The 24,589-nt window shown below is 51.9% G+C and overlaps 2 protein-coding genes and 1 pseudogene across 2 annotated transcripts; 1 reads left to right on the forward strand and 2 right to left on the reverse strand.

Moving 5' to 3' along the window:
• The first annotated feature begins 1,808 nt into the window (after positions 1–1,808).
• LOC103303416 (epidermal growth factor receptor substrate 15-like) lies at positions 1,809–3,541 on the forward strand (annotated as a pseudogene).
• Positions 3,542–4,929: 1,388 nt separating this feature from the next.
• On the reverse strand, positions 4,930–11,233 carry LOC129147618 (leukocyte immunoglobulin-like receptor subfamily A member 6). The gene is made up of 4 exons (XM_054710377.1): positions 11,203–11,233; positions 8,527–8,814; positions 8,067–8,372; positions 4,930–5,968 (listed from the first exon to the last, which is right to left on the reverse strand). The coding sequence occupies exons 2-4, from the start codon at positions 8,621–8,623 to the stop codon at positions 5,778–5,780; spliced, it is 594 nt and encodes a 197-aa protein (XP_054566352.1). The 5' UTR covers positions 8,624–8,814; positions 11,203–11,233; the 3' UTR covers positions 4,930–5,777.
• Positions 11,234–18,149: 6,916 nt separating this feature from the next.
• On the reverse strand, positions 18,150–23,862 carry LOC129147537 (leukocyte immunoglobulin-like receptor subfamily A member 3). The gene is made up of 11 exons (XM_054710057.1): positions 23,841–23,862; positions 23,671–23,721; positions 22,374–22,661; positions 21,915–22,220; positions 21,412–21,693; positions 20,812–21,111; positions 20,311–20,340; positions 19,230–19,346; positions 18,845–18,920; positions 18,728–18,765; positions 18,150–18,494 (listed from the first exon to the last, which is right to left on the reverse strand). The coding sequence occupies exons 1-11, from the start codon at positions 23,860–23,862 to the stop codon at positions 18,376–18,378; spliced, it is 1,629 nt and encodes a 542-aa protein (XP_054566032.1). The 3' UTR covers positions 18,150–18,375.
• Between the last annotated feature and the right edge of the window lie 727 nt (positions 23,863–24,589).

The raw sequence follows: 24,589 nt of genomic DNA on the forward strand, positions 1-24,589 counted from the left end.
GTCATTTGGGCTAGAACTTTGATTTGTTGATAAAACCCCTTTATTTAAATACTTGTGTTCCACCTGCTTCCTGTGTGAACCAAGCAGTAATGTCTCAATCAGGTGTTTTCTTCCATTAAAACAATTTTTCTTTTTTCTTTTTACAAGAGATCACACACTGTAATTTACTTACTCTTCAATGAGTTTAACTCCTGGAGGGTCACAGCACTACACGGATTCAGGGCCCAATGGTCTCAGCAGGACGGTTGCTCTGGAATTTGGCAGGAACCGTCCACTGTCTCCATGAGCACGAGTTCCGTCTCCCCAGGTGACTGTGGGTTTGTGGGGTTTGCCTCCAGGAGTCACTGTGCTGCTCTTTGCTTCGTGCACAGAGCCCATCTCTTGACCAGACAGAGTTCAGTTCTATCTTGCGCGCACACACCTTCAGTTTTAGGGACAGCTGTTACTCCCTCTGATCCCTAGACCCCGCCTGCAACTGGCAGAGCTGGTCTGAACCACAGCTTCCACACTTATTTGTGCTCATAGCAGTCCTGCTCCCAGCGGGCCCTATGTCCAGTGGCGGGAGTGCCACTCATACTTTTCTTCTTCTTTTTTTCCCCCAATAAGTTTGAAAAAAAATGCATTTATGGATTTCAAAGAAGGAGGGAGAGAGAGAGAGAAACTACAATGATGAGAGAGAATGACTGATGGCTGCCTCCTGCACCCTGGGGATCAAGTCCCCAACCCGGGCATGTGCCCTGACCGAGAATCGAACCTTGATCTTCTGGTTCATAGAACAATGTACAACCACTGAGCCATGCTGGCTGGGCTGATTCTTATGTAAATCGTCCTCCATTGTCCATTAGGGGTGTGACCTTCACCATCAACGAACAATCTCTTGAGTCTCAGTTTCCTCTCATGCAGCATGTCGTCAAGAACCCAACTCCTTAGAGTGCCTGTGGGGTTGGTGCCCTGGGACCTGGCAGGAGCCATCCTGGTTTATTTCCTCACCTGACTAAGCCCTGTGAGGTGAGCCATGAGCGGGGTTGCTCAGAACTCCACAAGAACGGGATGCTTGCTATACCCACGTACAAATCCCATCTGCTCCTGATGCTGAGAAAGGCCATGCACACTGTTTCTGAAACATGTGGCCACCCTCAGTGCCCAGAAAGGGAAGTGGAAGTTCCCCAGATGGAGAGGGAAGCAGAACAGACAACCACTGTGAGAGTTGAGTGGGTACTGGTCTTGGGTGCAGCCAGAAGTCATCAGCGTGGAGTTTCCCATCTCTGTGTGGACAAGAGAGGGACCCAGGGTGGTCACACACAGGGAGGGGAATGGACTCAGGGTGAAAGTTGGAGCAGGGTTGCCTCCTCCACATGCTTTGGATATGGGCACTGGGGTCTCTCTGTCCACGGACCCAACCCATGGTCAGCACTGAGCCACGTCCCTGTGTGTGTGTGTGAAACAGATTCAATTTATTCTAGCCGGACATGGGCGTCTGTCCAGGTGTGAGTGTGAGGCTCACCTTTGGTGTGGGCCCTGCTGGGCTCATCGCAGTCAGATGCTATCTTAGGGAGATTGAACTCCACAGGGCAGGGCAGATGCCACTCTCCACCTCTTTGCGTCCTGAACATAGGACAGCCCTGGGAGGGACTCTCTGTGGAGAAGCAGGTGTGTGGGAGAGGAGTGTTCAATAGGAATGGATGTGAAAGGGAAATCCCAGGGGGTGAGGGGAGGGTAGGCCTTGCCTCCCATGGACCCTCCCTTTCCTGCTCGACCAGCTCCTTCCTGTCCCACTTCCTTCCCCTCCCCTGTAGGATGGGGGCACCATGGCTGTGCCGGCCCAGCTCTCCCTGACACAGTCATCAAGTGGGACCCCTTCATGTGGAAAATGCTACAGACAGGGTGGTAGGGGCCATCCCTGAGGATACTGGCTGCTGACGCTGCTGCTTTCCTGAACAGATCAGGCTCCCAGATCTAACACTGGGAAGGTTTGGGATTTAGCTGACCCAGAAGGTAAAGGTGTCCTGAGCAAAGGGCAATTGTTCATTGCTCTGTGCTTGTGCATGTCCCAGAATGTATTGCAAGTGTCTCTGAGAAACTTGAACCTGTCTGTTCCTTCACCAACACTTCACCACACCCATAGTCTCTTGCTGGACAGCGGGACCTCTGCAATGGGGTCCCGTGGGCTGTAAAATTGAAGACAAGGCCAAACATGGTGCCATTTTTGATCACTTAAAGCCCCGTATGTGGATTTCTGTCTGTGATAAAGGGAAACCAGTGTTGTTCACCTCGAAGCTGCCTGTGGCTGCCCTTGGAAGTGTTTGGGAGCTGAGTGGTGTGGGCCCTGGTTCGATGCTCAAAGAGATGAGTCTGCATGTGCCATGTTCTCGGTGAAAAGCACATTGGAGAAAGCACCTGTGCCCATGTTCTGGCCTCCAGCCTGTGTCACCTGCTAAGAGAAAAGCATGTGTTGGATCCCCTGCAGAAAAGCTAAAGAGGATGGCATCTTCCTGGAAACTGAAGAGGACATGGATGAGATTGTGTCTTGAATGGATGTTTGTGAGATCTTCCTGGAGACAGGTTTAGCTTCTCCCTGACTAGCCTACCTTTGGGTGTTATGTGACCCTGTGGGAAGCTTTCAAAGGACATGTTTGCCTTGGCTTTTCACTCAGTAAATCAGATGTTAATAAGGGCATTGATCCTCCTCTCATTTTTACTCTTGAGATGCTCCCACCATCAGACAGGGCCTGTTTAGGAAAGAGCACCATAGGATCCAGTCCTGCTACAGATTTGTCTGCTCTTAAGGAGCTAGCTGCCCTTAAAAATGACACTATTGACCTAAAGAGGGAAAAGATAATGTGCAAGAGGACTTTAAGGAGGAAGAAACTACTCTATTTAAAAAAATTCTCTCCTGAGGACATTCTTAGAGAGAGGGGGAAAGAGGGAGACAGAGAAACATGGATATGAAAGGGAAGCATTGATAAGTTGCGTTCTGCATGTACCCTGACCAGGGATTGAACCCTCAACCCAGGTGTGAGTTCTGATCTGGAATTTAACCAGCACCCTTTCGGTGCACAGGATAATGCTCAAACAACTGTGTACCTCCAATTGGGTGAAAGATGTACTCTTCAACAGAGAATGGCCTGGGTCTTCAGGATGAACATCAAAGGGCAAATGCTAATCTGCAAAGACTACAGGCCCAGAAACAGCAAGGACAGGGTCTCCTGAATGGGCTGGATGAGCAGGAATCTCAGCTGCAGGAGCGACTCAGGGAAGTCTGAAGGAAAGGCGCTGAGGAGGTCCAGCTGGTCACATCCTGGGAAGCTGAAGAGACTTGTTAAGAGTCGCAGATCTGCACTTCTGAGGAAGAGCTGGCCACGCTAGGGAAGAGTGGAGTGGCCTACAGCAAGGACCAGCAGGATTGGGGGAGAGTGTGGAGTCAAGGAAGGGCCAGCTGGGACCTCCTCAGGGGCACCTTCATGGCTCATAGCAGGAAATCAGTTCAATGCAAATGGATGAAAAGGCAAGGGATAGAAAGGAAAGAACTGAAAACCCATAGTAATCAATGAAATTGGTGCAGTCACTGCTCATCCGAGAGACACAAAATACAACACAGTGAGGTATCTATCACCTCACCTGTCAGAATGGCTATCACCAACAAATCACAAATGACACTTGGTGAGGATGTGGAGAAAAAGGGAACCCCAGTCCACTGCTGGTGGGAATGCAGACTGGTGAAGCCATTATGGAAAATGGTGTGGAGTTTCCTCAAATAATTAAAAATGGAACTGCCTTTAGCCTAGTGATTCCACACCCAGAATATATCCTAAGAACCCTGAAATAGCAATTAGAATAAACATATACACTCCCATGTTCATAGAAGTCCAATTCTCAATAGCTAAGATCTGGAAACAGCCCAAGGGCCCATCAGTAGATGAGTGGGTAAAAAAAGCTGGTATATTTACATGATGGAATGCTATGCAGCTGTAGAAAAGAAGGATTTCTTAGCCTTTGAGACAGCATGAAGGGACCTGGAGAGCATTATGCTAAGTGAAATAAGCTAGTTAGAGAAAGGTAAGCATCGCATGATCTCACTTGTGTGTGGATTCTAAGGAACAATATAAACTGAAGCATAAAACAGATCCAGAGACATAGAAGCATGGAAGAGACCATGGAATCTCCGAGGGAAGGAGGAAGTGGCTGGGTAGGTGAGGAGAAATTAACTGGGGGACTTATATGCATATATGCACAGCTCAGGGACACAGACAATCCTGTGGAGAAGGCCTGGGAGGGGCAGGTGTGGGGAGCGGTGGTTCATGAGAATGGATTGGCGATGCAGCTGCAAAATAAAAGGTTTCTCCTGAATTCAACAGTGACAGACAATGCAATGAGGAAGACCCATCGACTGTAGAATCAAGTTCACTGGCAGATCCAGGTGCAGGTACAGACTTGGATATTTTTCCAGTTTGATATTTTTGTTGGCAGTGATCCTTTCAAGGCTGATCCTTTTGGGGAAATTGGTGTATTTGGAGGTGGTTCTTTCAAGGGTTCGGATCCATGTACATGGGACAGCTTTCTCCAGCAATCTTATCCTGACCCTGTGGCCACATCTGGTGTTAAGCCAGACGTGGCCACAGGGTCAGGATAAGATGCTGGAGAAAGCTGGCATCTGCAATGACCCTTTGGTAGAAACACTGAGGCACCGTGATCCTCTCGCACCAGGTGGAAGGTTGTTGTTGCAGCCAGTGATTGGCCCACAGACCCATTAACCAATATTAACAATGGTGGTAACTATTCCTATTGGAACTGCATGTGTGACCTCCAAACTGATGGATGTAAATGTACAAACCAAAAAAATCTGAATCAATTTAAAACGGGTCTGGAAAATTGATAAAAAGTGACATAAAACAAACCTTACGCATTACTTAAATAAAATGATGCCAACAATTCAAAATTACTTATTTATTATCAAAATATTATAACTTCTGCTCAAGAAAGCAGAGGAAGTAAAGGAAGTACTCAAATCCTCCCATAACCACAGTGAAACCAGAATTAAACTACAGAAAAATCATCATTCAGAACCATATGAAATCCAGTTGAAGAGAAGTTCACAAGTAAGGATACAAAGAAGAAGCCGCATGGAGATGGTAGGATGGGGTGGATTTGTGCAATGGGTGGACCACATGGAGCAGGTATCCGGACTTTTTTTTTTTTTTTTTTTTTTTACTTAGCTCTTTTTGGTTTAAGAATAATCCTACAGCCTGGACAGTGTGTCTCAGTGGTTGAGGGTCGACCTATGAACCAGGAGGTTACCACTTCGATAGGGCACATGCCTGGGTTGTGGGCTCCATTCCCAATAGGGGGTGTCAGGAGGCAGCTGATGTTTTTCTCTCCTTAATGTTTTTATCTTAGCACCCCTCTATCTTCCTTTTTTAGTAATATCAATAAAAACACAGTTAAAAAAAATAAAAAGTAATCCCAGGGTTATGAAGATACCATTTTGATTGATGGATGTGGCCCAGCATGAAAAGGTGTATAGATGTGAATTCAAACCAGCCATGTGGGATGTACCCTCACATCACAGGGTGAGAACAGGAGGGCCATGAAGGAGAATGAGCAAGAACAGGGAGGGAGGGAGAGCACCTCAGGTGGATGGAGGAGGCGTCCTCTACAGGGACATGACCCACATTCTCCTGCACCCAAACCTCGCCTACTATGTCTTCACCCCTGAGCATTCTCAGTGGACAGTCTTCCCAACTGTGGTCCATATTCTCTTCCAGTACCTCCTGGGGTCATCAGATGGGCTCCAAGGCTCCCCCACTCTGAACGGTATGTTGTTGCCTCTGAGTTCCCATCCTGGCTGCATCGTGGGTCTTTCTGGTGTCATTTCGAGCCTGAAATAGCAACACACCGAGCACCACCAGGACCAAGCCAGCCACGCCCATTCGGATGAGATTTTCCACTGTGTAGTCTTTGGGTCTGGACGCTGGAAAAGGTCATAAAGGTCAGGGCAGACCCAAATCTCCAGGGTTCTGGTGTCTACCCTGGTTCTCACCTTTCCTTGACATCAGCTTCCCTGATTCTGAACTGAGCACCTGCTCTGAGTCACCTCGGTCAGAGTTAGCTGTGTCCAAGTACTGAGGGTGAGGACAAAATGGTCCCTATTCAGAAATAATGAAGAGCTGTGTGTTCTGTGTTCAGCCTGAGACCCAAGACCCCTTGAGCTTATTTCCCTAGAGCTGAGAGATCCCACATGGGGCAGCTATCTGGACTCCACGTCCCATAGGATGGAAAGACGAACCAAAATAGGCCACAGCTTCCCCTCCGAAAAACAGCTTAATTCACACCCAAAGTTATGTCAAGGAAAATCCACTACAATTGTGTATTTTATATTGAAAGCACCCAGGCCCCTCTTCTCTGGGGTTCGCATAGTCATTGTCAACTGGAATTGTTCATATATTTATTCTTTCATTAACTTCTTTATTTAATTAATAAATATATTTTTATTGATTTCAGAGAGTGAGGGAGAGGGAGAGATAGATAGAACCATCAAAGATGAGAGAGAATCATTGATTGGCTGCCTCTTGCACACCTCCTCCTGGGGACTGAGCCTGCAACCTGGGCATGTACCTCTGGCCAAAATCGAACCTGGGACCCTTCATTCCATATCAGATGCTCTATCCACTGAGCCAAACTGGCTAGGTTTTAATTCATTTATTCTACAATTATACAAATGAATACCTACCATGGTAGATATATTCACTAAATGAGAAATGTTGGCATATGGATGCTAATGGTGTGAGCTTTTGCTTTATCTCAAAGTACAACAAAGGTCATAACTAAGGACGTCCACACTTCTGGCTAAAACTTTAAGTCACAGAGAAAACCCCCCTAATTTCATTACTGAGTGAGCACCCAAGGTAGGAAATCTTGTCAATCTGTTACCCTATTTTGCTATAAAACCCGAGATATAAACAAAATTATTGACCTCTCCTCCTTACAGTGATCCACACAATAACTCTAAATGTCAGCTCCACAATCCAGCCCTGGCTGGTTTGGCTCAGTAGATAGAGCATCGGCCTGCAGACTGAAGGGTCCCAGGTTCGATTCCGGTCGGGGGCATGTACCTTGGTTGCAGGCACATCACCAGTAGGGGGTGTGCAGGAGGCAGCTGATTGATGTTTCTCTCTCATCGATGTTTCTAACTCTCTATCCCTCTCCCTTCCTCTTTGTAAAAAATCAATAAAACATATAATAAATAAATAAATAAATAAATAAATAAATAAATGTCAGCTCCACAATCCAGAAAATGCACTTGGATAGTCAGTGTCACTCAGTTGGGTTAATATCCAAATGGGTGACACCAAGAAGCCTTTGCAATGTGTGTCATGTGGTGAAAGGTCAGAGAAAAGGTAATTATGGGGGGATGTGCATCTCTCAGGAAAAGACAGCATTCCTAGCAAACCCTAATGAAACAGAAGAATGGATTGGAACAAAGAGGCCTAAGTGCTTTCAACATAAAATGCAAATTTTTAAATGGATTTGCCTTGAAGTAACTTTGGGTGTGAATTAAGCTGTTCTCCAGAGGGGAAGCTGTGGCCCATTTTGGTCCGTCATTCCATCCTATGGGAGGTGAGTGAGAAAAATAGGTATGCCATCGGGAATAAAGAAGTGGCATTCCCTTTGACTGCTGGGGATTATAATTTTATATCAGAGGATCAACTGAAAAGCAGTCCACAGGGAGAAAGTCTTTGGGAGGCTAACAGGCCATGATATAAGTGTGTCCAAACAATAGCTTTCCTATGTGCACTTACTACCATTTAGAAAACTTTCAGGAATCAAACTGCTTACTCACAAATTACAATATTAGAGGTGGAATTCTCTAAGTGGGCTGTGCATTTACTCAACTTTACAAATAGCTGTCTCACATATCCCTCCCTAAGCCTCCCGCCTGTGGTCTGTCCCCAAGAGGCCAGTGTCACTGACTCCGCTTGAGCCCAGGGTCCCAAGTAACACAAAGCACAGTCATGTTAGGCCCAGGAAACAATTGAATGCACCCGGATGCACCCGGGCCTGTCCCTCACCTGTGACCTCGATGTGCAGAGGGGCACTGGGCTGTGACCACACATTGGGGTAGGTGCTGAGAGAACCATAGCATCTGTAGATGCCCCCATGGGAGGTGTTCATTGGGCCGAGAGGGAAGATGGCCCACCACCTCCCAGCATGCATCCTTGGTTTTGCTTCCATGTGTCCGGGCGGATCAGCTGCTCCCTCCTTCAGCAGATGGAAAGTGCCCGATGTGAGGTTAGAACTGCAGGAGAGGGATACGTTCTCTCCTGAGGCCACCACAGGGCTTGGCTGGGCTGAGAGGGAGGGTGCACCATACAATCCTGAGGGAAGAGAAAGGGTCTGTGTTAAAGGGACCGTCACCCTCATGCCCCAGGTGTGTTCTGTGAGGAGTGGGGTCACCCTGAGGCCACACCTTATACCCTTTGCCCGTGACCTGGAGCCCACAGTGGGGAGGAGACCCGGTGTCTCCCTTACCTGTCACCACCAGGAGCAGGGAGTCACTCCGCTCTGACAGTATGTCCCCAGTGGTGTAATATGCACACTGGTACAGCCCTGCGTGGAATGGAGTCATGGCCCCAATGGGGAAACCGGTCTTGTTGCTGGAGTTCTGTGGTTTCCTCGTTTCCCAGGGCTCAGAGCCCCTCTCTTTATACAGAAGGTAGGCACTAGCCTGCAGAGACCCCCGACACCAGATGGTCACGGGGCTCTCCTTGGTGACGATGGGTCCTGGGTCAGCCCGGATGAAGGGTTTGGGGACGTCTCCTGGAAAGGAATCAGACCTGTCGTGCACCTAGGCCCGGGTGAGCCCAAGTGGCCCTGGGTCTGGGAGAGGCCAAGCGTCCCTGGGTCCGGGTGAGACCATGTGTCCCTGGATCCGGGTGAGGCCTCGTGCACCTAGGCCCGGGTGAGCCCAAGTGGCCCTGGGTCTAGGAGAGGCCAAGCGTCCCTGGGTCCGGGTGAGACCATGTGTCCCTGGATCCGGGTGAGGCCTCGTGCACCTAGGCCCGGGTGAGCCCAAGTGGCCCTGGGTCTGAGAGAGGCCAAGCATCCCTGGGTCCGGGTGAGACCATGTGTCCCAGGATCCGGGTGAGGCCTCGTGCACCTAGGCCCGGGTGAGCCCAAGTGGCCCTGGGTCTGGGAGAGGCCAAGCGACCCTGGGTCCGGGTGAGACCATGCGTCCCTGGATCCGGATGAGGCCTCGTGCACCTAGGTCCGGGTGAGCCCAAGTGGCCCTGGGTCTGGGAGAGGCCAAGCGTCCCTGGGTCCGGGTGAGACCATGTGTCCCTGGATCCGGATGAGGCCTCGTGCACCTAGGCCCGGGTGAGCCCAAGTGGCCCTGGGTCTGGGAGAGGCCAAGCGTCCCTGGGTCCGGGTGAGACCATGTGTCCCTGGATCCGGGTGAGGCCTCGTGCACTTAGGCCCGGGTGAGCCCAAGTGGCCCTGGGTCGGGGAGAGGCCAAGCGTCCCTGGGTCCGGGTGAGACCATGTGTCCCTGGATCCGGGTGAGGCCTCGTGCACCTAGGCCCGGTTGAGCCCAAGTGGCCCTGGGTCTGGGAGAGGCCAAGCATCCCTGGGTCCGGGTGAGACCAAGTGTCCCAGGATCCGGGTGAGGCCTCGTGCACCTAGGCCCGGGTGAGCCCAAGTGGCCCTGGGTCTGGGAGAGGCCAAGCATCCCTGGGTCCGGGTGAGACCATGTGTCCCTGGATCCGGGTGAGGCCTCATGCACCCAGGCCCGGGTGAGCCCAAGTGGCCCTGGGTCGGGGAGAGGCCAAGCGTACCTGGGTCCGGGTGAGACCATGTGTCCCTGGATCCGGGTGAGGCCTCGTGCACCTAGGCCCGGGTGAGCCCAAGTGGCCCTGGGTCTGGGAGAGGCCAAGCATCCCTGGGTCCGGGTGAGACCATGTGTCCCAGGATCCGGGTGAGGCCTCGTGCACCTAGGCCCGGGTGAGCCCAAGTGGCCCTGGGTCTGGGAGAGGCCAAGCGTCCCTGGGTCCGGGTGAGACCATGCGTCCCTGGATCCGGATGAGGCCTCGTGCACCTAGGTCCGGGTGAGCCCAAGTGGCCCTGGGTCTGGGAGTGGCCAAACGTTCCTGGGTCTGGGTGAGACCATGTGTCCCTGGATCCAGGTGAGGCCTTGTGCAACTAAGCCCGGGTGAGGCCACGTGCCCCTGGGTCTGGGAGAGGCCAAGCGTCCCTGGGTACGGGTGAAGCCAGATCCTGGGTCCGGGTGAGGCCGTGCGCCCCTGGATCCATCCGGGTGAGGCTGGGTCCCAGGCCCGGGTGAGACCAGGCGCCCCTTGGGTATGGGTGAGGCCACGTGCCCCTTAGTCCAGGTGACGCCGTGCCCCTGGGTTCGGCCGAGACCAAACCAGAGGGAGTCGGACCTCCATTACCACCATTTGTCCACCATCCAGAGCTGAGGGGTCAGTGCTGACATGTACACATAAGGAACTACTGGACATCGAAATTGGGTCTCAAAAGAACTGTTGGTCCAGGGGGAAGCTCGCTACAGATTGATTCATTTGCCTGTCAGCATAAATATTATTGCTCGTCTCACATTCAGTTCTTATTAGTATATATCTAGTGACATTTGATCTCATTCATCTAGAGGAAATGATGAACAACATAGACTGAGGAACAAGAACAGAACCAGAATCAAGGAGGCATCGATCGGACTATCGGGCCTCAGAGGGAGGATAGGGGAGGGTAGGGGGAGGGTGGGGGGAGGGGGAGAGTTCAACCAAAGGACCTGTATGCATGCATATAAGCCTATCCAACGGTTAAGTTCAACAGGGGATTGGGGCATGCGTGGGGAGAAGGGTGGGATGGGAATGGGGGGATGAGGACAAATATGTGACACCTTAATCAATAAAGAAATTAAAAAAAAAATAAAAAGAGGATGATCATCAAAGGCAAAAAAAAAAAATAAAATAAAATAAAATAAAATAAAATAAAATAAAAAAAAAAAAAAAAAAAAAAAGAAAGGAATCAGACCTGAAATGTCTGGGACGTCCTTCTCCCCACTTTCCCCAGCTGTCACTCCAGGCCCCTCCCAGATTGCTGACCGTTATTCCAAACCTCATGTCTCCCCAGCTGCCCTGGGGGGATTGTCCTGAAGCAGGAGGTCAGAGGGGAGGGGGGAAGACTCACCTGCCTGTACCTGGTCCCACGGACCCTGACACAGCCCTGGAAGAGAGTCCCTGTGAGAACCGTCCCCAACCGCACACAGAAACTCCAAGCCTGGTCAGGGCCCCTGAGCATGGGGGGCAGACCTGGGGCTGAGTACGTGTCTTCCCCCAAAAGTCTAGTCCCCACTGAGCCTCCTGAGTCCTGGGGTCTCACAAGACCAGGACCTGGGAGGGGAAGGGCCCCCATCCCTCCTCCTTTACCCACCAACTCACCGAGGCCCAGGAGGACAATGAAGGTCAATGTTGTGGTGCTGTCTGCCATGGTCCCCAGTGGCACTGATGACGGATAAAGTCCACAGAGCCCAGCAGGACAAGCAGATGTATGGATGTGACAGGGCCCCGGCTCCGGGTGACAGGTCCCTGTTTCCTCATCAGCCTCACTCTGCTCTCCCTGAAGGATGGCTGAGGACACAGCAGGTCCTGGGACCTTCAGGACCAGATGTGAGTCTCAGCAGACCCTCCACGCTCTGCCTCCACCTCCTGTCCAACCCCAATCCAGAGGGTGACCCTGGTCCCAGTACCCGAGGGTGTAGGGCGCAGGGCAGAGCAGAAGGAAGCACCAGCTCCTGCTCTCACAGAGTCTGTGTGAACTTGGGAATGCCCTTGTCTTTCCTGAGACTCCACACATGCACACGTTCTCCCTTCCCTTCACCATCCCGTCAGCCCAGTGATGGCCACCGAGCTGTTAACACCTTCCCACCTCCTTTCCCCGGAGCTCACCGAGGCCCATAAGGGCAGGCAGGCTCTGGGTCGGGGTGCTTCCTCACATGGTCCCCAGTGTGCAGACGACATAAACTCCACAGAGCCTGGGGGACAAAGGCAAGAATGGGCTGTGACAAGGTCCAGTCCTCAAGTGATACATCACTGGTTCCTCATCAGGGGCCTCTCAGGAAGGGAAGTAGCCCCTCCCTGAAGGGTGGGCCTTAGGGGACAGCAAGCTGTGGGACCTCTGAGACCCACCTGAGTCACACCAGACCCCAGACGCTCTGCCGCCACCTCATTCCGAGCCCAAATCCAGAGGGTGACAGCAGTCCCAGGTGAGGAGGGAGGAACAGGGCAGGAGAGGACCCCACCCAGTTTCCGGCCCAATTCTGACTCTGACTTTTCTAGACCCTCTGCGAGCTTGTGTAGAACACTTCCCTTTTCTGAGCCTCTGTAAGTGCAATTGCTCTTCCCTTCCCTCAATGGCCAGGCTGTCAGGCAGTATTACTGAGCAGTAACCCTGGGCCGTCACTGGCCAGGCAATCAGGCAGTACTTACTGAGCAGTAACCATGGGCTGTCACTGACCAGGCTCTGGAGTAGCTGAAGATCAGGGATCCCTTTCCTGGACTCATGGGGTGAGATGAATGAAGCAGATGTCACAGAAATTTAGGCGACAAAGTGTTCAGTTACTGTCTCATGTACCCATTAGGAGAATGAAGGAAATGAGATAATGAGGTTCAATGGCAGGTAGATGCCATGCAACCCTGGTCCTGGCTGAGGGGGTCCTTCTCAGGCATGGACTGACCCAAGGCATGAGGAGGGAGCAGCCCAGAGTTGGTGGGTTTGGCGGGGGTGGTTGTTTTTGACCAGAAAATCTTGAGCTGTGGTCAGAAGTAAGAGCAGTCAGGTGAAGGCTCAGCTTGTCACACAGATCTAGTGAACCATTCAAATATTTGGGATTTTAGCTCCAAGTCAATGGGATAAATCTGAATCAACAGATTGTACGAAAAAATTTCTGATTTTAAAAGGTGACCACTATGTGAAAATGTCATGCAGACCGGCTCTATTGATTGTTAATGCCATTGATAATAAAACTCCAATGTTCAGGTGGCCCCTGGATGGTCTGTTGGTCAGTATCTTAAGTCATTTATGTGATCTTCACATATAACTCTTACACAAACCTTTAGCACAAAGTACATTTTCGGTTGAGTAAGATAAGACAGGATGGGTCTTGGTCCAGCAGGTTGGAAAGGAGGTGGCTATGTTGAGAGAGAGAGAGAGAGAGAGAGAGAGAGAGAGAGAGAGAGAGAGATTTGTTTTTCCTCTTATTTAGGCATTCATTGCTTGATTCTTGTATGTGACCTTACAGGGATTGAACTTGCCACCTTGTGATATCGGGATGACGCTCCAACCAACTGAGTCACCTGACTGCACAGAATTTTCCCACAGCTCCGTTCCTGAGTGTGGTTTGGTGTGGAGGGGAGTGTGGGTAACTGGGTGAGTTGGGTTGTGGAGGGAGAGTCGTGTTTGCTGGGGCTGGTGAGTTTAGCTCAACCTGACCATTCCCAGCCTTGAATATCAGATGGGCAACTTGGATCTCTTTTGAAGGTGGAAACTGGTGGAGGGGTGCAGCAGGCAGGCTCAGACTAGATGAGGCTACAGGAAGGGTCCTCAGGAGGTGGGGAGAGGAAATAAGTGGGGACTGGGTTGGAGGACCAGGAAGGAGGCTGATTGGATGACACAGATGAGACAATTTCAGTCTGTGGTGGGTGGGGGACACTCCTCAGAAGGGCTCAGTGGGGTCCGTGGAGTGAGGTGATGGTCTCTGTGAAGTGCTCCAATGAGGAAGTGAAGGCTGCTCCACTCTCCTTGGTGCCTGGAGGAGCCAGTGGAGCCATCCCAGGGAGGACACCCCAGGGGAGAGGGAGGCCTGGGAGGTGCTGAGAAGACTGGTCTCCATTTCTCAGAGGAAAGCAGGGCCCCACGGGAACTGTGGACTTCCTTTCCCCACACACTTCCCTTCACTGACTTCCTGTTTCTGTAGGTCAGCACCATCTTTTTCTTCATGGCTCTCCTTCAAAACCCCTGAGTCATTGCTGCCTCCTCTGGCTCCTCCTCCCCTGAGCAGAGCTCCTCCCTCACACTGGGAATTCCATCTCCTGCACTGGGCAAGCGCCCACGTGGGAGACAGTCCAGATTTCAACATGGACACAGACAGACTCGGGGACCTGTGCCACAATTTATGTTATTGATCTCCCAGCAAAGGACAATGATGTCAATGAAGAAAAAACGAATTTGAGGAAATAAACAGCTATTTCACAAATTTGCTGAAAAGTCATACCTTTACATGTTTAAGGAACCCAGTTGTATATCTTCATGTCCATGGCAACACTGGTCATCATCAAACTACCAAACTAGTAAAAATAAATGGAAAAGGTTCAGAGAAAAATGGCACATTTCATACAGAAGAAACATGATTGGAGTGATTCCAGATTTCCTATCAGAAACCATTGTGTTTGGTAGATTTTTTTTTTATTTTTTTTTTAGATTCATAAAGCTGGGAACTAGGTGGGCTCCATTCTCTCTGATGGAGAGACAGCAAGCACCCGAGCCACACAGCAGGTTTATTTTATAGGGTCAAAGGATTTTATTTGCATTCTTAACTAGGCCATAGCATTACTGGATTTACATATCTAGACCCATCCCTGCTGACACATGGACAAAGGTAAGTAGTCAAAACTGAATACCCCCCCCCGCCCGCCTTCTTGTGGGGGGGGGGGCGTATAACTGGGGACACAGACTCTGCCAGTGCCTCGGGCTCAGCTGACAATTTAAAGAATGTCCATGTGCCTTCCCAGGAGGCCCTCTACAACAGAATTGTTTTGTTTTGCTTTGCTTTCTGATTCCATATAAAGTCCTGGGAGATGAGAAGAGTCAACCTGGAATTCCTCTGGATGTATTCTTCAGGAATGGAAGCAAAATATTCTTAGAGGAAGGAACACTGAGCAAATATATTGCCAGCCGACGTGCTTAAAAGAGATGACAAGTTATTCAGGCAGAAAGGAAACGATCGTAGAGGGACACTTGGAAATTCAAGAATAAACAGAGAACAAAACTATCTAAATAAATAGCTAAGTAAATGTCATAGCATATTTTTGTCCTCTAATGTTTAAAAAAATATGCATGGTTGCCGAAAGCAAATAATAAGTCACATGATCTGGTGGGGTGTGTAATGTATGTAGCAGTAATACATGTCACAACTCTAGCATAAAGTGGTGAGGGTAGAAGGACCTACACGGCTGTAAAGCTTCTGCATTTTCCTTGAAGAAGTAAAATATGACTTCTGTGTAGAATTTGTGAAATTGGGTGTCTATATTGTAATACTTACCACAGCCCCTTCAAATAACATCATGCACAGAGTTATAATTAGAATACTGGTAAATACATTAGAATGGAATACTAAAAAAAAAAAAAAAAAAAAAAAAATCCAAAAAAACTAAAAAGAGGAACAGTAAGGGGAAAACAGAAGAGCAAATAACAGGGGTGACATGCAGAAACAACAGATAATATGGGGCACCTAACAGCAGCATGGCTGATAATCACATTAAATGTAAATGCTGAAAGCACAGTTAAATGTCAGAGATTTTTTTTTTATTATTTTATTGATTTTTTACAGAGAGGAAAGGAGAGGGATAGAGAGCTAGAAACATCGATGAGAGAGAAACATCGACCAGCTGCCTCCTGCACACTCCCTACCGGGGATGTGCCCACAACCAATGTACATGCCCTTGACCGGAATCGAACCTGGGACCCTTCAGTCCGCAGGCCGACGCTCTATCCACTGAGCCAAACCGGTTTCGGCAATGTCAGAGATTTTTTAAAAAAATATTTGTATTTATTTCAGAGAGGAAGGGAGAGGGAGAGAGATAGAAACATCAATGGTGAGAGAGAATCATTGATTGGCTTCCTCCTGCACGCCCCCAACTGGGGATTGAGCCCCCAACCCAGGTATGTGCCCTTGACTGGAATCGAACCCAGGACCCTTCAGTGCGTAGGCCGATGCTCTATCCACTGAGCCAAACCAGCCAGGGCAATGGCAGAGATTTTATGGCTGAATTAACAAGTTAGAGCCAACTATTTCTGGTTGACAAGAGGTTCACTTTATTTTTTTATTTCTTATTTTTTTATTATTAATCTTCACCCAAGGAGATTACATGTTCATTGATTTTGAGAGAGAGAGAGAGAGAGAGAGAGAGAGAGAGAGAGAGAGAGAGAGAGAGAATCTGTTAGTTCCCACTCCCACCCTGACTGGGGATTGAACCCACAATGTAGGTATGTGACCTGACTCGGAACTCAACCCACAACCTTTTGGTGCACCAGATGGCATTCCAACAAACTCAGCCACTGGGCCAGGGCCAGGTTCACTTCAGTGCATGGTGCCAATCAGTTAAAAGCAAAAAGATGAAAGGGTATCTGATGCACACATTAGCCAAGAGGAAGCAGAAGTGTCTGTGTTGGTTTCCTATTGCTGCTGTAAGAAATGACCAGAAACGCCGTGGCTGTAAACCAGATAATTTCTTATCTCCGGGTTGTGGAGGTCACAAGGACACAGTCGGTCTCACTGGGTGATAAAATGTCCCTGCCTCATCTGGATTCCAGAGCTGCCTGGGGTTCTGGGTGCCTGACCCCTCCCTCCATCCCAGCAACCTCCTGATTCCATCCTCCCGTTTCCTACCACTGACTCTGATCCCTTGGCCTCTCCCCTGTGAAGACACTGGACTCACCCAGATCATCCAGGATCATGTCCCCATCTCAAGAACCTTCATTTCGTCATTTTCTCCTGGGAAAGTTGCATTATCCTGTTCATTACCTACTTATCTGCCAATGGAAGGCATTTTCTCTCAGAGACCCCGAGTGAGGCTGTGGAACACCCCTATTCCCAAACATCCCACCACCCAGACAGGACCCAGGAGAGGACAGTGGAGGGAGAGGTGTCCCTGTGGCGGGCAGCTGTGTATCTAACATTTTGTGTGACTCCCCTTCACCCTCCGGAACCGCTGTTTATGGCCCCTGGTTTACCTCTCTCATCTGTCACTGGATGGCTACCTCCTGACATGGTAGGAATGACAATACCCTGCTCAGAGGTAGTTCCAGTTGCAAAGACTCTGGATGTCTTCCTGTCAGTCATCGAGTTGCTCCTGGGAACCAGTGGAACGTCAGGAGCAGCTTTCTAAATGGCATCTAGCTCTCACCCAGCTGGCATGACTCAATGATGGAGCGTTGACCTATGAACCAGGGATCATAGTTTGATGCCAGGTCAAGGTATGTGCCTGGGTTGCAGGCTCAATCCCCAGTGTGGGACATTCTGGAGGCAGCCAATCAATGATTCTCTCTCATCATTGATGTTTCTATCTCCCTCTCCCTTCCTCTCTGAAATAAATAAAAGTATATTTAAAGTAATGATAACAAATGGCATCTAGCTCTTTATTGCAGGTGATGTGATGACATAAACTCACAGGGGCTCAGCAGAGAATTCACACGGATCCCTGGTACACCAGACACTGCTAGCAGCATGGGGGCTGGCTGGTTCCTTGGCCATTCAAACCCACAGCCATTCAAACCCACAGCCTTCTCAGTCACCTGGTAACTGACTAGTCTGTCTTCTCAAGTATACCTGACATCTGCTGCTTCCACAATCCAAAGATCCACACCCAGAGTTGTGCTCGGTTCTTTGTTGTTGTCTTTTTCCTGTTAGTTTCCCCCACTTAGTTGGGTTATGATATGTCTTGGTGTGGATGTCTTTGGATTTATCCTATATCAATTCGTTGAGTTTTATGAATATGTAGGTTTATGGCTGTTGACAACCATGGGGAGATTTCAGCCATTATTTCCTAAGTAGTTGAAGTCTCATCCTCTGCTTCTAGGACTTTGGTCACATGGATTTTGGAGCATCCTGTGATGTTCCCAGTTTGTAGCTTCCTTGTTTGAATTTCTTATCAATTTATTTCTAGCCTAGTAAACTGTGTTGTGGGATGTGCCTTCCTTCTCTACTTCAGGAGAAGCTTGTGTAAGTTTGTTGAGTGTGTGTATGTCCGTGTGTGTGTGTGTGTGTGTGTGTGTGTGTGTGTGTGTGTGTTTCATGCGTGTATATGTGTTCAGAAGCATTTACCAGTGACACTTTCTTGACTCCAAGTTCACTTTGCAGGAAAAGTTTTAATTACATATTCAATATCTAATATACATGATGGGTCAGAGTTTCCAATTTCATAACCACATGAGTGAAATTATATGATTCTTGTCCTTTTCTGTCTGACTTATTTCACTTAGCGGGGTACTTTCCAGATCCATCCATATTTCATGTTGTATGGCTGAATAATTTTGGTTGCATATATTACCACATCTTTATCCTGTTCAAAGACACTTAGGTTGTTTCTATGTGTTTGCCTTTTTCTTGTATAATATATTTGAATATTCATGGTTCATAATTTTACATTTTGCCAAAGGGTCCAGCTCCATGCTCTCCCCGGGCTGTGGGTCCTTCACAGAAGCATCTGTTGGGGAAGAACAGGGTGTGTCTCCTGGCAGGTCCCCAAGATCTCAGGGCTACACACCCCACCTGCTCCCAAATGAGCCACTAACCCAAGGGTGAGGTGAGGCACCAGGCCACGCAGTGTGGGTCTCAGTCCTTCTCATCCTGACCCCATACCCTCCCATCTGATCCCGCCCCCATCATCTCCTGAAAAACCTATGCCCCCTCCCCCAGGGCAGCTTCTCTTCCTCTTACAGAGGTGCTCTTCCAGGGTGTCCACAACTGGGCTGGAGCTGGGGAGGACACAGGAGTGTTAGGGACAGAGAGGGGCCATGGGCTGTGGGAATTTTGAGTCTTTGGGGCAGGAATTACCTGATCTGCAGACCTCTGTCCTTGGGCTCTGGGTGTGTGGTCCCTGCAGGAGGTTGGACATGAACCTCTCTCTGGGCTGGTCAAGAGGGACAGTGTCAGCCCTGGGAGGTTAGGAGCCCTCTTTCTGTGTGATTCCTCAAGGAAGAAGGAACCTTCACACACACACTTGTGTGTATGCTTTATATTCCATGGGATTGAAAACGATGAAAGATTTCCTTTATAGACATGCGCTCACATTAAAACGTAACCTTTCTAGATCTTCTGATTTTAAATTGTGGAGAATTCCTTTTAAAAACTTCCTTGTTGCACCAATTTGGTTTTCCTGTGGTGGGTGCTCTGAGCCCCTCTCCCTCCTGTGACCCAGGTCACCCCATTCCCTACTCACCCAACTTTCTACCTTTGCTCTGACGCCGGTGTCGGATGAGGAGGAAGAGAAGGAGGGAGAGCAGCAGGATGAGGGCCACTGACCCCCCAGTCAGAATGATCAGGTTCCATTTGAGACCTTGGACATGAGTGATGTCATGGATGAGCCAATGACGCCATTGAATGAGTACCTACTGTGTGTGAGGCTCATGCTGGGGTCTGTCACTCATCTCCTCTAACCTCCCAACAGTCATGCACCAGGGATTGATGACCCCACCTCCCATTACACTGAGGCTCAGGGAGGTTAATCACATGTCCTGGGTCACCCAGCCTGGACAGGGCAGGGCTGGGACTGGAACCCGGGACTGTGAGTTCCCTTACGTGTTGTTGTTATTATTACTTATGCTGTCTCTGTCCTTCAAAGTAGAACACCAGTGCAGAGACCTGTTACCAAACCCAATCACCACCCCTCTCTACCCCAGATCCCTGTCCCACTCTGCAGCCTGACACCCCCCCCCCCCGCCTCCAGTGGGGCCTGTGCATGTGGGGAGCCTCCCTGAAGGGCAGGAGGGAGGCCTGAATCTTTCCTGAGCTCTAACCCAGGACGGGCTGTGTGCTGAGGGCCTTCCCTTTGAGGGAGGTGGGGGCCTGACCCACAGCCCATGGATCAGGACTCGGAGATGTGTCCAAGGTCCCAAAGGAGGGCAAGAGCAGAACTAGGATTTCAACCAGGGCTGAGGCTTCTCCTGACTCCACGGCTGCTCCTTGGAAGGCTGTGGAGGAGACTCAGACACCACCTGAGTTCTCAACACACATGCACACACACATATGGAGGCTCACACATAAACACAAACATGTGTGTGCACTCAATGTACGCGTGCGCGCGTGCATACACACATACGCACACATGCGCACGCACACACACACGCACACACACACTTGCACACACAGTATCCTAGAGCCTTTGGAGAACTGGGTCCCAGTGAGGAGGAGGAACTCTCCTCAGGCCATTACCCAGGAAGTGGCTGAGCCAAGACCAACACTGAGCTCCTCCCACCCACCACCTCCCACCAGACCCTCACTTAGTCCTCTGCGGGCCTGACCTCCCGTTGGGGACCCATCCTCAGAGGCTGCTAAAGCAGGACGGGAGGAGAGGGGTGTGGGCTGCTCCTCCCCTGGTGGTCCCCCAGCATCTCCGCATCCCCCGCCCCGCGTCCTCCCTGGGAGACAGGCTGAGCCCCAGCAGTGGATCCTGCTCTCCCTGGGGATCCGGCCTCTGCTGGTCACACTCCTGTCTTGGTCTCAGGCTGAGGCCACAGGACTGGGGACTGGAGGGTGGGATGGGCGCCTCTGGCCTTTCTCCTTCTGCTCAGCCCCATCCTCCCCAGCCTCCCTCTGCCCACGGGAGCATGTCTGGGCCAGAGGGAGGAGGAGGAGGAAGAGGGATGGGAGCGGCTCTGGCTCTTTCCATCCCTCAGGGAGGTGAGAGTCCCCTATGGGTGACCCTCCACCTGGTACTCCCTCAGCCCATTGCAGCCAAGGTCCCCTGGGGACAGAACCCTGAACTGACCTGGGGACACGGGGGCAGGGCTGGGGCGCCTCACCTGAGACCAGAAGCTCCAGGGGGTCACTGGGCTGTGACAGCAGGTAGGGGGAGGAGCTGTTGGAGCCATAGCACCTGTAGGTCCCCTGGTGGCCTGAGCTCACAGGACTGAGGGTGAAGGTGGACTGAGCGGGTGCAGACGTGTTCTGCAGACGAAGGTGCTGGAAAGGGTCCAGTGACCCCTCCCTGTGCAGGTGGAAGGTGTCCAACCAGATCTCAGACCCACACCGCAGGGTCACGGTCTCTCCCCAGGGCACTGAGGGTCCCCGCTGGGCTGAGAGGGAGGGTTTCCTGTACATTCCTGGGGAGAGGAAGGTTGTGGTGTGTAGAGAGCCACCCCTCCTCACGCCCTTGACCCTGAACTGAGGAACCTTGGCCTTCTGCAGAGACTCTGTCTGTGACCCCTCCCAACTCCTCTCAGTCCCTCTCCTTGGTGTCTTTTATCTTCATGACCTCACCCCCTTTCTTCCTCCCTCCCCTAGACCTCTGCCCAGCTCAGCCTCTGCTCCAGGGCCCTCTCCTGGATCCCATCACCCCCGGGTAACCCTGGGCCCAGAGCCCTGAGCAGACCCTCAGCACAGCGGCAGGGCTGGCTCCTCACCTACCACCAGGATGTCCAGGGGGGCGCTGGGGGCCGACCACGCAGAGGAGCCGTGGTGTCCACTGTAGCATCTGTACCGGCCCCCGTGGGTGCGGTTCACGGGGCCCAGGGGGAAGGCGGGGCTGCGCTGCCCATCGAGGCGCTGGGGGTGTGTGAGGCCCCCTTCCTTGGTCAGCGCGAATCTGTCAAAGCCGGCCTCCGCGTGGCACCGGAGGGTCAGGCTGTGTCCAGGCAGCACCAGCGTGCCTGGCTGGGCCGAGAGGGCGGGCTCCCTGTGCACACCTGGGAGGAGGGGACAGTGGCACCAGGTTACACCCCACATCGCCCACTGGGCTGCAGTGACAGGTCTCACATGTCCCTCCCTGAGCCTCCCGCCTGTGGGTCTGTCCCCAAGAGGCCAGTGTCACTGACCCCATGAGCCCAGCGCTCCACTGGGCTCACAGCTTAGATCAGGTCCTTGGGCCCAGGAAACAGATGGGGATGCACCAAGCTCTGTCCCTCACCTGTGACCTCGATGTGCAGAGGGGCACTGGGCTGTGACCACACGTTGGGGTAGGTGCTGGAAGAGCCATAGCATCTATAGGTCCCCCCATGGGAGGGGCTCACGGGGCCCAGAGGGAAGATGGCCCACCACCTCCCAGCATGCATCCTCGGTTCTGCTTCCATGTTTTGGGGTGGGTCAGCCCCTCCCTCCTTCAGCAGATGGAATGTGCCCAATGTGAACAGTGAGGTACAGGAGAGGGACAGGTTCCCTCCTGAGGCCACTACAGGGCTTGGGTGGACTGAGAGGGAAGGTGCACCGCCCACTCCTGTGGGAGAAGAAAGGGTCTGTGTTAAAGGGACCATCACCCTTAAGCCCCAGGTGTGCTCTGTGAGGGGTGGGGTCCCCTGAGGCCACACTTTATTCCCTCTGCCTGTGACCTGGAGCCCACAGTGGGGAGGGACCATGGTGTCTCCCTTACCTGTCACCACCAGGAGCAGGGAGTCACTCTGCTCTGACAGTATGTCCTCAGTGGTGTAATATGCACACTGGTACAGCCCTGCGTGGGATTGGGTCGTGGCTCCAATGAGGAAGCCGGCCTTGTTGCTGGAATCCTGTGGGATCCTCGTTTCCCAGGGCTCAGAGCGCCTCTCTTTATACAGAAGGTAGGCAGTAGCCTGCAGAGACCCCTGACACCAGATGGTCACAGAGCTCCCCTCGGTGACGATGGGGCCCGGGTCAGCCCAGATGGAGGGTTTGGGGACGACTCCTGGAAAGGAATCAGACATGAAAGGTCCTGGGAGCCCTTATCCCTCTCATGCCATCATGAATGAGCCAGTGATGCCATTTAATGAGCACCTACTGTGTGCGAGGCACATGCTGGAGACTGTCATTCATCTCCTCTCACCTCCCAGTAGTCATGCACCAGGGATTACTGACCCCATCTCCCACTTCACTGAGGCTCAGAGAGGTTAACCACATGCCCCAAGTCACCCAGCCTGGACGGGGCAGGGCTGGGACTGTGATGTCCTCACGCTGCCCCCCAGGCGGACACCAGCTTCGTGCTCTGGGCTCCTCCTCTGCAGGGGTCGGTCCATGTCTCCTTTGGAGCTGAGGGTCCTTCCTCATTACCCGCCCCCAGCACAGCAGGGACAGGGAGGCGCCGGGTGAGGGGTGCACTCTGAGTCTCTCCCTTATCTGTCTCCACCCTGCAGGCCCTGATGCCCCTGAGGAAGGTCGGGCTGGGCTGGGGCTCTGCCTTCCTGAGCTCTGTGAGCCCTTATGTCACCTCATCTCCCAGCAGCCTGTGAGCAGGATGGGACCAGGGATGAGCAGACAGGAACCCCACACTCAGAGGAGAGGGGACCACCCAGCCCCACAGCAGGAGCAGCAGAGCCGGAAGCTGAACCAGGGCTGATCCACCCTGTTCCCTCCTCTGAGCTGAGCCTGAGCTGAGGGGGAGGACTGGGGGCCCGGACCCTTGTTCTGCCTGTCCCTCCCTGTACAGTGTCACCATCACTGAGACAGAGGGGACAGGCCCCATAACATCCCGTGCTGGGGGCTTCCCTGTGAGGCCCCTCTCCCAGGAGGTCAGGGCCAGAACCGACAGGAAGTCTAAGCTCTGGACAAGGATTCTCTCCTTTTACATCTGGAGACACTGAGGCCCAGGCAGGGGAAGGGCGGGTCCAAGTGAATTCAGAGACACCTGAACCCCTGCATGGCTCAACCCCTGTTCCCATGGAGGCCCCCACCACCTCCCAACACAGCCCCTCACTTACCTCTCTGTGAGTCCGACTCTGTGGGTGGGAGGGACTGGTCCTCAGAGCCTCCTGGGCATCAGGATGAGGGTGAGGGCTTGGGGCAGCCTTCTTCCCACTTCAGCCCAGCTGTTCCTCCCCATCCTGGACCCCACATCTCCCTCTGCCCTCTTATCACCTTCCCCACTTACTCTGAAGAAGGCCTGAATCCATGGTGGGGGAGGGGTCATTTCTCATAGACCCTGGAGCCACATGGTTACCCTGAAATGTCTTCCCAATCCTCAGCCCCCAGAGCATCACAGAGCCCAGAGAATGGGTTCAGGGAGCGTCCCTGAGAAGAATTATAGGCTGGGTCCCAAGACATTCCCACCCTATCCTCAGCTGTCAGTGCATGAAACCTCCCAGTAATCCAGAATGGCTGTTCTCCTTTCCCTGCTGTCTTGTCCTCAGGGAGGAATGAGACCTGGGACACCTGGGGAGACTCACCTGACTGTGCTTGAGTCCTCAGGCCCACACTCAGCCCTGGAAGAGAGTCCCTGTGAGAGGTTTTCTCCTGAATCCCTAGCAGAACCCTCCTCCCATGAGCCTCCTGAGTCCTGGGGTTTCCTGAGAGACCAGGGCCAGGCTGTGGGGCAGCGTCCCTCCCAGACTAGAGCTTCCCCTCTCCCTCCTCCCATCTCACCGAGGCAGAGCCACACTAGGAAAGTGGGGGTCATGGTGTCTCCTCTCTCTGCACCCAGCTGTGCTGATGGAAGAGGCCACAGTGTCCTCTGAACAGACAGACACACAGGGTGGGGCCCCTGGGAGGCTGGCACTCTCTGTGATGGGGTTGTCGTGTCAGCAGCCCCACAAAAAGAGGAACAACCCCTTCCCAGATGCCTGGCTCTCGTTTCCATGAGAGATCAGTAACTAGACACGGAGCCTCCTGAGATGCCCCTTC

Source organism: Eptesicus fuscus, chromosome 21, assembly GCF_027574615.1.
Source record: "Eptesicus fuscus isolate TK198812 chromosome 21, DD_ASM_mEF_20220401, whole genome shotgun sequence".
In the NCBI taxonomy this organism is placed as follows: domain Eukaryota; kingdom Metazoa; phylum Chordata; class Mammalia; order Chiroptera; family Vespertilionidae; genus Eptesicus; species Eptesicus fuscus.